Source organism: Eucalyptus grandis, chromosome 7 (genome assembly GCF_016545825.1).
Source record: "Eucalyptus grandis isolate ANBG69807.140 chromosome 7, ASM1654582v1, whole genome shotgun sequence".
In the NCBI taxonomy this organism is placed as follows: domain Eukaryota; kingdom Viridiplantae; phylum Streptophyta; class Magnoliopsida; order Myrtales; family Myrtaceae; genus Eucalyptus; species Eucalyptus grandis.
The window spans coordinates 17,517,338-17,530,648 of record NC_052618.1 but is presented as its reverse complement, the minus strand read 5'-3'; the positions used below and the strand labels follow the sequence as shown (position 1 = coordinate 17,530,648).

At 39.1% G+C, this 13,311-nt stretch overlaps 1 protein-coding gene across 1 annotated transcript; it reads right to left on the bottom strand.

Annotated features, from left to right (window-relative positions):
• Window positions 1-4,543: 4,543 nt before the first annotated feature.
• Window positions 4,544-9,214, bottom strand: LOC104455114 (bifunctional riboflavin biosynthesis protein RIBA 1, chloroplastic). Its single transcript, XM_039317522.1, is given in 9 exon segments — window positions 4,544-5,107; window positions 5,449-5,745; window positions 6,374-6,503; window positions 7,236-7,461; window positions 7,464-7,557; window positions 8,004-8,225; window positions 8,313-8,703; window positions 8,789-8,826; window positions 9,152-9,214. Coding segments are annotated over 9 exon segments (1,728 nt in total). The 3' UTR covers window positions 4,544-4,840.
• Between the last annotated feature and the right edge of the window lie 4,097 nt (window positions 9,215-13,311).

Here is a 13,311-nt window from a genome sequence, read left to right as displayed (position 1 = left end):
GGCAATACATCTCAAGTTTAATAATCGATTAATCATTCAATTCTTTTAAAAATGGGCATTTGTTGACATTATAAAATAAATAAGTTTTGATTATCATCGACAAATAACAAACTACGTCAATAAACAGTTTGGTCAAAACAATTGACGACTATACAATATAATCATCACCACCAAATATCAATTGTCTATGAGACTTTCACTAGTCGATGAAATCATCAATAGTCATTGCAGATTTTACTAGGTGTTGGAACTCAAAGGCATATGATGAATTGACACTAGAACATAATCCCCGGATGGTTATTTTATAACTTTTTATAGATAATTGTTGCTTAATCTAGGAGATTGCAATATAATTTCCTTAACTGTATATAAGATTTGTTTATTCAAATTTAATAATCATTGTATGTAAATGTTTGTAGATAGTTATAAATACCATAAATGTAATTATTGTAAACTCCCCCTCAATCAATCATAAAACTCAACGTTTTTTTTTTTTTTTATCTTTACTTTCCTACAATTTATATTTCCTTACACTTACATGGCTAAATTAATTATTCCCTCTAGTCTTGTATCTTTAAATTTCTTGTCAATTATTTCTTATCCAAAATCAATAAAGGACACCGACACCTAAATGTTACCTAAATGTTAGCTAAATATTTAGGATTAAATTGCATAAAAAAATTAGAGACTAATTTGGCTCTAACAAAAAGGATCCTCACATCACATGAGCAGTAATATTGTTTACTGCATTTCTGATAAATAAAAAAAAATTATATAAAATTAATTAAAAGAAGAAGGAGGAGGAGAAGAGAGGGGCGCTCGGCTGGGCTTTCGCCCCAGCCCCCTTCCCTTTGCTTCCCCCTCGCGTGGGCATAGGGCCCATCTTCCCTAGCCTGCTGCCCCCTCCGCGGCCCGGTCCTCTCTCTTCTCCTCCTTCCTTCCTCCCTCCTCTGCAACTCACGCACGAGCGAAGGACAGGAGCAGCGCGGAGCCCTCCGGGAAACCCGGACGGATGGGACGCGACTTAAATGTGCTGAGGAGCTCGACGCGGTAGGCCTGGCCAGCGTAGAGAGTTCTTCGTGGAGAAGACGGGATGGGACGCCGGTTCGGCCAAGAGGGAGGGAGGCCGGTCGGCGCGCCACGGACCGGCGGCCGAAGCTCTCCGTTGACCGGCCTCCTCGACCTATAAATAGGGGGAGCTAGGTCAGAGAGAAACGTGGGGAGGAGATCCGAGAGAGCGAGATCTGAGAGAGTCAGACAGAAGAGAGAGAGAGTTTGAGAGTGACGAGTCTTGGCCGGTGCCCTCAATCTCGCGGCTTCCGTTTCCCCCGGCGCGAAGCCTCCGGTGGGTTTCCGATTTTTGCCTTGGTCTAAGTCTGCCTTTCCCGAGGACCCTGGCTCGACAACACAAAGGCAGCAGGCCATGGCCCGGCTCGTTTCGGCCTAGCCTTTTGGTCGCCGTCGTCCATCCGTGTAGGGACCCGCGGCCGACGCTTCTTTTAGTAACTTGTTTGCCCTGCCTTCCCCAGTTGCCTTAACGCCCATCTGCCCATCCGTGTTGTTTTGGTTGGTATGTAGCCGAGCTCCAATCAGCCCGGCTTTGCTTCCATTTCGGTAGCGTGTACCAAGTGTTCCATGAAATACCCAAGTTAGACGCGCGTTAATGTGCTTCGTTTATGGCCGAGACTTGGTGGTTTTCATGCTCGTACTGATTTCGTTTGCTTATTGTACGCGGACTTCGGTCTGAGTATGAGTCACGTGTATGCTTGACTAAATGCTTCGATCAAGCTCGCTTGAACTTGTCTCTGTGCTGCGTATCCGAATTGTCGTGTTTGTGATAATGTCTATAAATAGAACTTGTGTTCTCGTTCGAGGGAAACGTTTTGAATAGAAACACTGAGATAGTCATTTGAGTTTATATATATATATATATAACATTCGTCTTTGGTTCATTCGGCTGGCGTTCATTTTTCTATGATTCGAGTCTCGGCTGTGGACGTGTGAGGATTATCTTCTTGGCTGTAAACTTGTGTTCTCGTTTGCGTGTTCAGTGAATGCAGTTAGAAGTTAGAACAAAAGAATCATGAATGTTACCTATATATTACTTGAAGAAAATTAAATAATTTTTTATCAGAAAAAAAGAAAATTAAATATAATCGCCATAAAAATGCGGACTCACAGCTAAGGAATTTCCGAAGGTGAAAGTTCTTCAATTTGTAGCAAATACCCAATATCTAATTTGCATTTCTTATTTATAGTAATTACTAATAAGACGTTCCCAGCAATAATATTATTAAATGCCTGGATTAATCTGGACTTAACACAGGAAATAGTAGGTTGACTACCTAACGCGGAGGATGCTGGCGCTCGACCTCACGACACAGTCTGCCGAGATCCGCCGAGCCACGGTTTCAACTGAGTGGGCCGAGAAAAGCGAGTCCCTTCTTTAGCTCGGCATGCAAAGCTAGACCACTTAGACCCCATCAAGATTAATTAATTATTCGATCATTGACGAGTCTCGGAAAGAGTTTTTACGCCTAATCCCTAAATCGATTCACTCGTTGGTTAAGTTTGGCGTGCTTTCTGGACAAAGCAATGAACAGTAATTTTGGGCTTGAATTTTAGCTATTTTTGGTAAGTTCTTGGAGCAGTTGAGTTGGAATTATTGTAATACATCAAAAGAGCTTTCTAAGAACTCTAAGCGGCCTTGAAATAGAATTTTATGGAGAAAATTATGGCACAATGAGGCTTAACACGTGAGCCACACCTATCGGACAATAATAGGTTTATGCTATAGAAGTGAGCTTTTTGTTGGCATATAGGTATTGTTTTATTGACAATTGACAAACAGGCTTAGTATAGTCGAGTCATTTATTAAAATATCGTTTTATTTGATCTTTTGATATTGTTTTTTAGCCATTTATTAGGAATTTGAGTGCGTCGACTTGAGTAATTACCCTAGTTAACTTTCGACTTTTACTAGGATACTATTTCTTCTATGAGTTTGTAAACGCATGTCTTAAAAGTTATGGAGATTTGATGTATAAAGCTTGTTTTGTTGCATAAAATCTATATCAAGCATTTACTATAATTTGGTATTTGTGAATGATTCGCAAGTTATTGCGAAATGTTTTATATATATTGATTTGTGAACTTGATCTATGAAATGTGTTGTATAAAGGTATGTGAAATTTATTCTACTTTAAAAAACAAGTTCTAAAATGATTTGAGAAATACTTTACGAAAATTATTTTTGGTGAATGAGCCAAATTGCAAAAAGATTAAATATTTTGATCTATGAAACTTAGATTTTGGTTAGGCTTTGTAAATAATGGAGGTTGTTATGGATTGGTGTTGATACTCATGTCGCTATGAACCTATGGGTATGCGCATAGTAGTCTATGATATCCTTATAGGGCAAGCCGCCAGCTAATAATAGATGAAGACCTAACCAATGGAGGAATCTTGATCGCTTTGTCACGGGCGTTATATGTGATCATGATTTGATACTTGAGCAAAAGATTGATTGATAGATGGACCATCGACGTGCAGTTGCAAATGAGATGGATCAATGAGGCAAACCATTTGTGTAGAATAAAATTAATTGATGGAATGGACTATTGATGTATGTTTTACAAGATTGGTAAATGGAATTGATCATTGACGTGTGTTTTTATGAGATTGACCAATGGGTTGGATCATTGGTATTTGCTTGTTATTATCTTGAATATTTCTGTTTTGAACATATTATGTTAAAGTAAGAAATATTGCATTTTTAGACTTGAAGCTTTGTTCAATTCCTTTTCTTCTTCTTCTTCTTCTTCTTTTTTTTTGTGTGAAAGTGAGTTATATTTGTGTTTAAAGTGCATAATGATTACTCGATTGGCTTAGAAGAAATATATTATTCACTGGATTGTGGTAGCTCATTTCTTTTTCTTATCATGTTTTTCATATGCCTCAGTTAGTGATCGATAGAGCAAGAGTATTATCATGGAAACTATTGGGAGCTGGATATTTGGATAATAGTGTGAGCCCACGTCCTATAGGGAAAGGATAATTGTATTACCCCCTCATCCCTATAGCATTAGGGCTGTCACAGCTTGGGTAAGCTCTCTGCCGATTGGGGTGCATTTCAGAGAGGAACCTCTCTAAAGGATGGAGATGTCTATGTGTTCGAGCTCGTTGGAATTGGTAACATTGAATTCAAAGTCTCCATTTTTAGAAGGAATGTCAAGACATGGGCATGATCTTTGGTATGCCTAGAAAAATCTCTGCTTCACGGTGTTTTGTTTAGTTAATCAGATCAAAGAAAGCAAACCTCTCTGCTGCTAGTGACCGAATGGTGATGTGTTTCCTGAACATTACACGGGAATTGCATCGTCAAAAATTCCGGGTACATGTGTCTTTCTTCGACAAAGTATAAATCCAACTCAGACATAGCTTGGAGAGTTGATCTAACAGTATTATATTCCTCCAAGTAAATATGTCACCAATGTGGTGGTCACCGAAAAGGAAGGAAAGAATGTCCTGCACTAGCTCTGTCTTCATGAAATATGCAATGGTCTCTAGAGATCAATACAGACAGATTCAAGGAAAGGTGAATAAAGGATAAATCTTGCCATCCAGCAATAACACAAACGGAAGTTCCAATAAAAGGGCTAGTCTTTCTCCTTTTTGCCTTACAAAATGGATGAACGACATCAATAGAACAACACTGGACCTTATTATAATTATAAATTTGAATAGCCATAAATTTCCAGAATTCATGGTCAGCAGTTATCCGAATGTTCTTGTGTCCCCCCAAATAAATCATTAGCAGTCGAACATTCAGCTGCTCCTATTAGTCAGACACAGCCGGATCAGAAGAAACAGTACTGCTCGGCTTGCTGTTGTTTATGAGATTGCTGAAGCGGCCTTTGATTTCCGAACCATAGATGTGCCCCATCTTGGAGCGTTTCGTCTCCAGGTATCTCTTGTTCTCCTCTGTTATTGGAGTTACCAGAGGGACTCTCCCAGAAATAGTCAGGCCATAACCTTGAAGCCCCACAAACTTTGACGGGTTGTTCGTCATCAGCTTCATTGTCCTGACTCCCAAGTCATGCAACATCTGCAATATTACTCAATATGTTAAGCACCAATACAAAGGCGTCAAATGCTATGAAAAGTTTGATGATAGGGTGATTCTTTCTACTAATCAAATCTCATATTTTTAAGATGAGAATTTTAAGCTCTGCTTTAGTCATCAGCTTCCTCTACTAACCCTACAAACTATGTTCAATTTCTGAAAGTCACCGATATTCAACTACCTTTAATTTCAGATTGATGATATTAGTTTATTGATATTCTCAATTCCATAAAGCATAATGACAATGACCATGAACCAACCACATTCAGAAGCTAAATTATGCAGTACTTTTCACAATAGTTTCTCACTTAAGTAAGAAGTACCTGAGCACCAATTCCGTACTCTCTAGAGTCAACGGGCAATCCAAGCTCCACATTTGCTTCCACAGTGTCACGCCCATCGTCCTGCAGGTTATAGGCACGTAGTTTGTGCCCCAAACCTATGCCTCTTCCTTCATGCCCTCGGAGGTACGCCACCACGCCCCTACCAGCCGCTTCTATCTTCTGCATCGCAAGTGCAAGCTGGTTGCCACAGTCGCATCTAGCAGATCCAAAAATGTCTCCTGTGAGGCATTCCGAGTGCACCCTCACAAGGACATCTTGACCATCTCCAATGTCACCCTGTTCAGATGGTAAACTACAAAGTCTGAATCACATGAGGAGAAATATGGCTGTTTGAAGGGAGGACACAAAACATAAAATAAGAAAAATTAAGGACACTATTTTTAATCAAAATCACGGCATTCCTATATCAATTGCGCACATATACAGCCCCATTTTCAATCATTTCATAAACTGTTAGTGAAAAATAAATATTGTTCTCGTCAATTTAGGAATATCCCAACAATCATCCCTCTGGATGTCAAACATTCCAGTCCAAACAACGTTGTTAGCCAACATAAATTTCGTTCTCCAAATTATGATTGACACATGGTTTGACATTTTTTTAACAAATTTCATTATAAATTTCATGGTCTTCCACCTAAAAGATACCATCAATTTCTCAATATAGCCAGTTTCAGTGAAAAAAATGTCAAACAAATCATGCACTGGAAGTACATAAGATGAAGTACAAATTGAAGTTATGTTAAGAAAAAAAAAATGCACTGCTATGAACATGATTCTCAAAGCTTTACCAAAAAAAAAAAAAAATGATTCTCAAAGTTTATAATTAATTTATTCGAAACTATGCTATTATTGGTTTCTTAATTCTTCGAACGGTTTTAGCAATTAATTCATAATTTCTCACCTTGACCATTACAATGTGCTCAATTCCATCTACCAACGATCTATAACAATGGGCTGTGAATGACCCCCACATTGTTGGTAATCTTGCAGCAGCAACATGTTCAGCTAATTTATCTCTTTTCCGGCGGTACCTGTAAATTTATGCATCTAATGAGAAGTGAAATCATTTCTCACTCACACAATATAAGAAGCTTCTCAATACACAAGTTAGAATTCATCAAACCAGTGCTTCTTTGACCATCTAGATGTTCTACCATTATTTCCTAGTGATAATGTCGAGAATGCACTTCAAACTTTGCCTCACTTAATAGTCAATTGACATTTAGATATGGATTTTCAAACAACGTAAATACAAGAAAATGTACATAAAAATAACGGCAATCACAAGCTCATTGGCATGACTTTGACAAGAATCCTGGCTACCTATAACCAAATGCTACAGTTAGACATCGGGCAAGAGAGGAACCCATATACTAATCTAACACCACCATACACATAAAAAATTGAGAGAAACAACTCTTCGGAACCCAAACCATTGATCTGCATGATATCGACGAGGGGAATAACAACCACAAGCTTAAAGCATGAAGTGAACTTGAGACATGAATAGACCAAAACAGCTCATGCTTCTCTCCTTTTTGCTAGGTAAAACGACAGCCCATCAGCCTCCCATAAGACTCTTTTTCCCACCCCACCCAGGGTTCCAAGTTTCTTCATTTATCCACTCCCAAAAAGGGGAGACGCCGCTTGGAAAACATCTTGGCCAAAACAGCCAATACTCAAGAAGTGGAAGCTGCAGATGAAATTTGGATTTGACTCCTACGAAATATTTGCATTTGGATTTCTGGGAAGAGAATACTTACTTGATTAGATCAGCAATAGATACAATTTTCAAATTTTCCTGCTGTGCAAACTCACGAAGCTTAGGTAATCTTGCAATGGAGCCATCGTCATCCACTACCTCACAAAGAACTGCCACAGGTTCCATTCCAGCTAACATTGCAAGGTCAACAGAAGCCTCCGGATGACCAGCTCTTTTCAGGACACCACCCTTCCTGTACTTCAATGGGAAAATGTGTCCTGGCCTTTGAAATCTTCAGGTTTTGAATCTCTAGACGCAAGAGCCAAAACTGTCGTTGCCCTGTCACGTGCTGATATGCCTGTAGTCGTCCCATGCTTTGCATCCTGTAACAATATCTCTTAATTACCATCCATTACAGGGTAAGAGAAAAGCCAATCATGTCATGACACAAATAACTAAGCTGATCGAAGGCTTTTAGGATGTCAAGAGTTGAAGAAAACAATATTGTTCTTCTAAAGTATGAAAGAAAGTGGGAATTATTGATCATTTTTTTATAAAATTCATTTCCAATAACACTTCACAAATCAAGACCTCTACTGACTGGGGACAAGTAACAATCTGAAGTGTCTTATTCTCCAAAGGGCCATTTCTTAAGTACATAAATCTCTAAGAAACCAAAGTAGAATTGACAATAAATTCACTGGATAAGAAACAGAAAGTTCAAATTTTCCCTACCTGAAGGAACCAGTACCAGTCAATTATCTTCAAATAAGTTTTGAGAAAAAATTCATGAATTGAAAAACAGATGTAGGGGAATAAAAGTACATACCACAGTTATAGTGTACGCAGTCTGAGGGTTCTCTTCACTCTCCCTGTCACTCACCATCAAAGGAAGTTGCAAGCGCTCCACATCTTCCTCTTTCATGCTCACACAAACAATCCCGGTGCCATACTTCACAATAAATGCCATAGCCTCAGGCGTTGCCTTTTCTGCTGCTAGTATAAGATCACCCTCATTCTCTCTGTCCTCATCATCCACCACCACTACGATCTGGAATTCAGTTCCAATCATGACATAGACATTTACGGACGAAAAATTAAAATGAACTTGATAATGTAATACAGAAAGCATACTGACCTTTCCTTGGCGAATGTCCTCAATCGCTTCTGGAATAGATGCAAAGCCTGCTGTGGGTTGGTCCAAGTCAAATTCATCATCTTCGATTGGGAAAGAAGTGCTTATAGGCGCAGTTTCAGCTGCAAGCGCCCCATCCGCTACCGCATCGGGCTGCAATTGAATGCCAACTGATTCCTCACCTATCAGAGTCTCGCTCAAAGCAACATCACCAGGATAAGACAAAGTTTCACCTCCGCCAGGTATCGCTGCAGCTTTTGCTGCAACAACGCCCCTTCCATTGGAGGTTAATTTACCACCCAACAAATCCGCAGTTAGATCAGATGAAAAACCAATTTGCAAAGAGGGGTTTGCCTGAAGCAGCAAATTGGATGAGTTTGAGTTTCTGGAAACTCTGCATGAAATAAGGCCAGTTAGATTTTAACCATGAGGATAAGCTTGGAAAAAAGCATCAATCTTGGTACATTAGCAAAACCTACTTAAACTCAGCGCAGCATCCACTCTCTAGAAGTCGAAACTAACAATGAAGACGCAAAAGATCAATCATTTCAAACGACTAGTTAGCAGCATTCGATACATGGAGAAGCATCAATATAGATGCCCACCAGAGATGGTCTTGTTTTCTTCCCAACTTCTTATATGACAGCTGATGTATCAATCAGTCATGGGAATGAACTTCACCAATTACTTCGAAAAGCAAATCATGATTTGATTACTTATGGGCAGGAGCCAAAATCTCCAATTACGTTATTTTGAGACAAAGACCAACCCATCCCTTGTTAAGTCAAGCAGAGGAAGAGGACAAAATTAAGTCAAGCTAAGTGGGTTCGATTGTGTATTACTTTCCAGGCTCCGAAGGATGGACTAAGCAAAGCTAGCGACAAACACAAAATCTCGTCCACCATTTCCGAGCTGCCTCCGAGTTCTAGTGAATTGAGAAATTGACGAGAGCAATATTTTGATGTGCCCAATTAAGTGAGAACGGCACCAACCCATTGCGATAAAAATTGTTTTGATGCGTACCCTTAAGCATATTAAAATCAAGAAAAAAAAAAGAGAAATAATTCAATTGCGAAAATAATATATTCATATTAAAATGTAATCGAAGCGGAGATTGAGTTTTGTCCGCCAAATTAAGTTGCCTAAATCTAATCTTCCTAGTGACACAATCCGTCTTTTCCAACTTAAGAGAAGCAAGTTTAGACGTGTAGTTTACATGAGAATAGTCCGAGTCGTTTCAAGTAATGAATGGTCAACCCAAAGCAAAGAAAAGCAGTAGGCGAGGTGACGAGATACAATGCTTTGGCGTGCCAGAAGCATCCGTTTGATTATACTTGAATAAATAAATCGGTACTTCTATGATATGTCGGACCTACGGTTTGATATCACGACGTGCCGTTGTAATCGAATAAAAAAGCATGGTTATATACTATAAAATGATTTCACGATTTTACTGTGGTTCGTCACGAACAGATACGGAAAAATATTTTAAGAAAAGAAAATACACGGTATAATGTTGTTCGCTTGGAAATTCCAAACGGAAATAACTAAGAGAAAAGCCCAAGTCTGTCCTCGGAGCACCCTTTCGCAGACTTTGTACCTTTTTCTTTCCTTTCCTTCAAAAACGTTTTTCATCTACTCAGAAGCAAAATCAGTCACAACGGTCGTGTCCTACGGTGAATTTCAATGATTTTGCCATGCTATGTCATGTCAAATGTTTAATAGCATCATAGATAAGGTGGCACCCCTTTGTCAACCACTGGGTATGCGGTGAAGCGATCGGGGCGAATTTGTATCAGGACGAAACCGGTTAGTCCATAAATTCTTGAAAACTATAGATCCAAGAGACTGCCCCAAGTCAATTAGAAAGAAGGGGAAAACTCGGGTTTCCAAATATTTTAAGTTTCTTTCCTCATGAAATGGGAGCTACCAATAACAAAAAAGTGGAGAGAAAAATGAAGACCTGAAAAACACTAGAACAACTTCACTTAACATCTCGAAATGAGGGACATAAAAGACTATGCAACGACATATGTAAATTTTAAGTGTGAAGTAAGAGAGTGTTTACTCGGGTTCTTAGCAAGACCTTAAAAGGTTATAACATCCAGAAAAGACTGGATATAGACCGGGATCCGGGCCTCGATAAAGATTCCAGCCCCATTGCCCTACCCGGCCATAACCCCCTTTACGGGGGATGGGAGGGCAGCCCTGATTCCCGCGATGCCTTCCCCCAAGCTGCTGGGGCACGATACAAGAAAGTGATGGGTCTCCCCCAAAAAGGAGGAGGTGGGAGTCCATATCAGCAAATGCAGCAAGCAAAATTGACTTGATCTGCTCTAGAGTTAGACTCTTTAATTGCAAGAGGAAGTTTGGGGGTTTGGTAAGGCAAAGAATCCTTCCAATTGGCCTTAAATACAAAGAAAATGAAGGTCTTGTTTTGGCAATGAGATGATTTTAAGGGCATCCTGCAAATATTGTTGAAGGGGAAATCTCTTTCGATATGCTTTCCCTTTTCAACATTGCCATTTACGTGATAAGAATACATAGAAACGGCAATAAATTCAATAGAAATTGATATTGCCATTTTGCATTTGGAAATTTGGAGTCAATAGCCTTCTATATATTTTGAAAGGGGAAGGATAAGCTTTTGGTCACATATAAGGCAATTAACGTATATGGGCCAACAATATCTAGAGTGCTAATTAATCACTTACTGTAGTTAACTATGGTAGATTTAGGTTACACGAGAAAGGCGATTCTACTGTAAGAAAAAATTATCTTGCACTTGGCAAACTCTATCATTTTATTCTTCTTTTGAGATTACTTTAAAAGAGATTTTTTTTTAATTCTCTTTTTCCAAATTTAGTAGACTCAATTACTAGGTAAAGTTATCAAATAAGAGAATATAAAAATCACGCACTTGAATCTTACGGATTACGTGCAACTACTTCGAGATAGCACTACCACACAAGCCTAAAGTTTGCGATTAGCTCGTGACACTTACATGCAAATTACATGCAACTACTTTAAATTAGGACCACCTACACAAGTATAAAGCTTGTGGTTGGTTCATGAGGCTTATAAAGTGTACAAAAAATGTGGGGCAGTGCCCTGCAACATTAGAGAGTTTTATAGTTTAAGTTCATATTTTCTTGGTAGTTTGAGTTTGAACCATAAATAGTTATTGCGTATGTATGTGCATGTGTATAGTTCCTACTTGGATATATATCTTATTTTTCTTATTTCATTAGTAAGTTAAATTTGGGCTCATTAATAGCTATATATATTCTTTCTTTTATAATTATATATATATATATATATTCTTTCTTTTATAATTCAAGGATGCAATAGAGAAGTGCAAGGTGCTAATTACTGTAGAATTGTCGGCTAAATGTAGCTCTAGTTTAAGGATAAACTAAGATAAATCCTTGCGTCTCAAATTTTTTCTCGCTTTTACTCTTTTTTTTCTTTGTGATTGTGTAGTGAATCCTAACATTTGGTGTCAGAGCTTGGTTTGATATTAAAATTTTCTCGGTGAAGAGAGATCCGAAAAAAAAAAAAAAAAAAATCGAATCTTGGGAAGATATCGTCGTTAGATCAATAATGGATTGTAGTGGAGAAATTCAGAAAAAAGGGTTTTGAGTTATGGAAATTGAATATGAAGGCTCTGCTTGTGGATAAAGACATGTGACACATGATTGAAGGTGATAACACTTGAGGAGAATACCAAGGAGAAGCTGAAGGGGGACGAGTTGAAGGAATCCATGTCCACTGAATTGAAGGAGTGGAACATTTAGTAATTGGAGGGCATAAGGTGTGGCATCCCGAAAATTTCATGGCAATTTCTAGAAGCATTACGACCTATGGAAAGGTATCTTATGTTCTTGAGTTATCAAAGTTGGTGCTATAGGATAATTTGATAATGAGAATTTTGTTCTTGGCTATGCACTTTATGGATTTGATTTTTATGGATTAATGTTGCAAGTTTTATGGCCGAGTGAATAAGTGTAATTAGGTAAATTATATGATGGGTAATTAGGTGGTAATTAAATGGAGCAACTAGAGAAGGGTGGGCCAAAATACTAGGCCAAGACTAGCCCACAAGCCCCCACCATTCGGCCCTTTTGGCCTGGCCTACGAAGCCCAAGGATCAAAGGAGCTGCCGTTGACCAAGGGGGGAGGAGGCCCGGCCCATCTTCTAGCCCATCTTGTGCATGGGGAAAATGCCAAGTGTCTTTCCCCTAGGGCCAAGTGGCAATAGTCATGCAAACCAAATGATGAAGCGAAAGAAAGAGAGGGAGAGTGAGCGGATTGAGGGAGAGAGTGACCGTCCGAGAGAGAGAGAGAGAGAGAGAGAGAGTGAAACCGAGAGAGGGAGAGCGAGCGTGCGAAAGGAAGGAGGAGGAGGTTGTTGCTGCCGATCGTCCGCCTAGTTCGCCGCCATTCATTCGCCACCTTGCCCGCCGTTTGTCGCTGTGTTTGTGCTCGGATTAGAGGCAAGTGGAGTCTACAAACCTACCCTTTTGCTGCTGTGATATGTGTTGTGAGGGATGATAAACTTTGGTTGTGGTAGAAGTGAAAAAATTCGAAGCTCTAGGGAGAAATATGGTAGCCTTGCATTCTGTTTTCTAGAAAGGCAGTCCGACCTTTGATGAATTTGTGAGCTGCATGCGATTTTTTAGTTGGAATATTATTTCGACTCCTTGATGAAAGTTGTAGAGAACTTCTTGGAGAGTAATATATCAAAAATTCAGAATAAATGAACAAGTATAGACCGGTGAAAATATTTTTCTTTGGATAAGTCAGATCTGGAATCGAAATGCTAACCTAGTATGATTCTGTGAATTTTATAAAATTCTCCAGTCGAAATTTGATCTTGTGTTCTGAATAAAAGTTGAAGATGACATGTTAAGTAGTAGCATACTAAAATTTAGAGTAAATGGATGAGTTTAATTTGGTGAAATGATTTTATCCGAAATGGTCAGATCTGGGAATTGTTGCC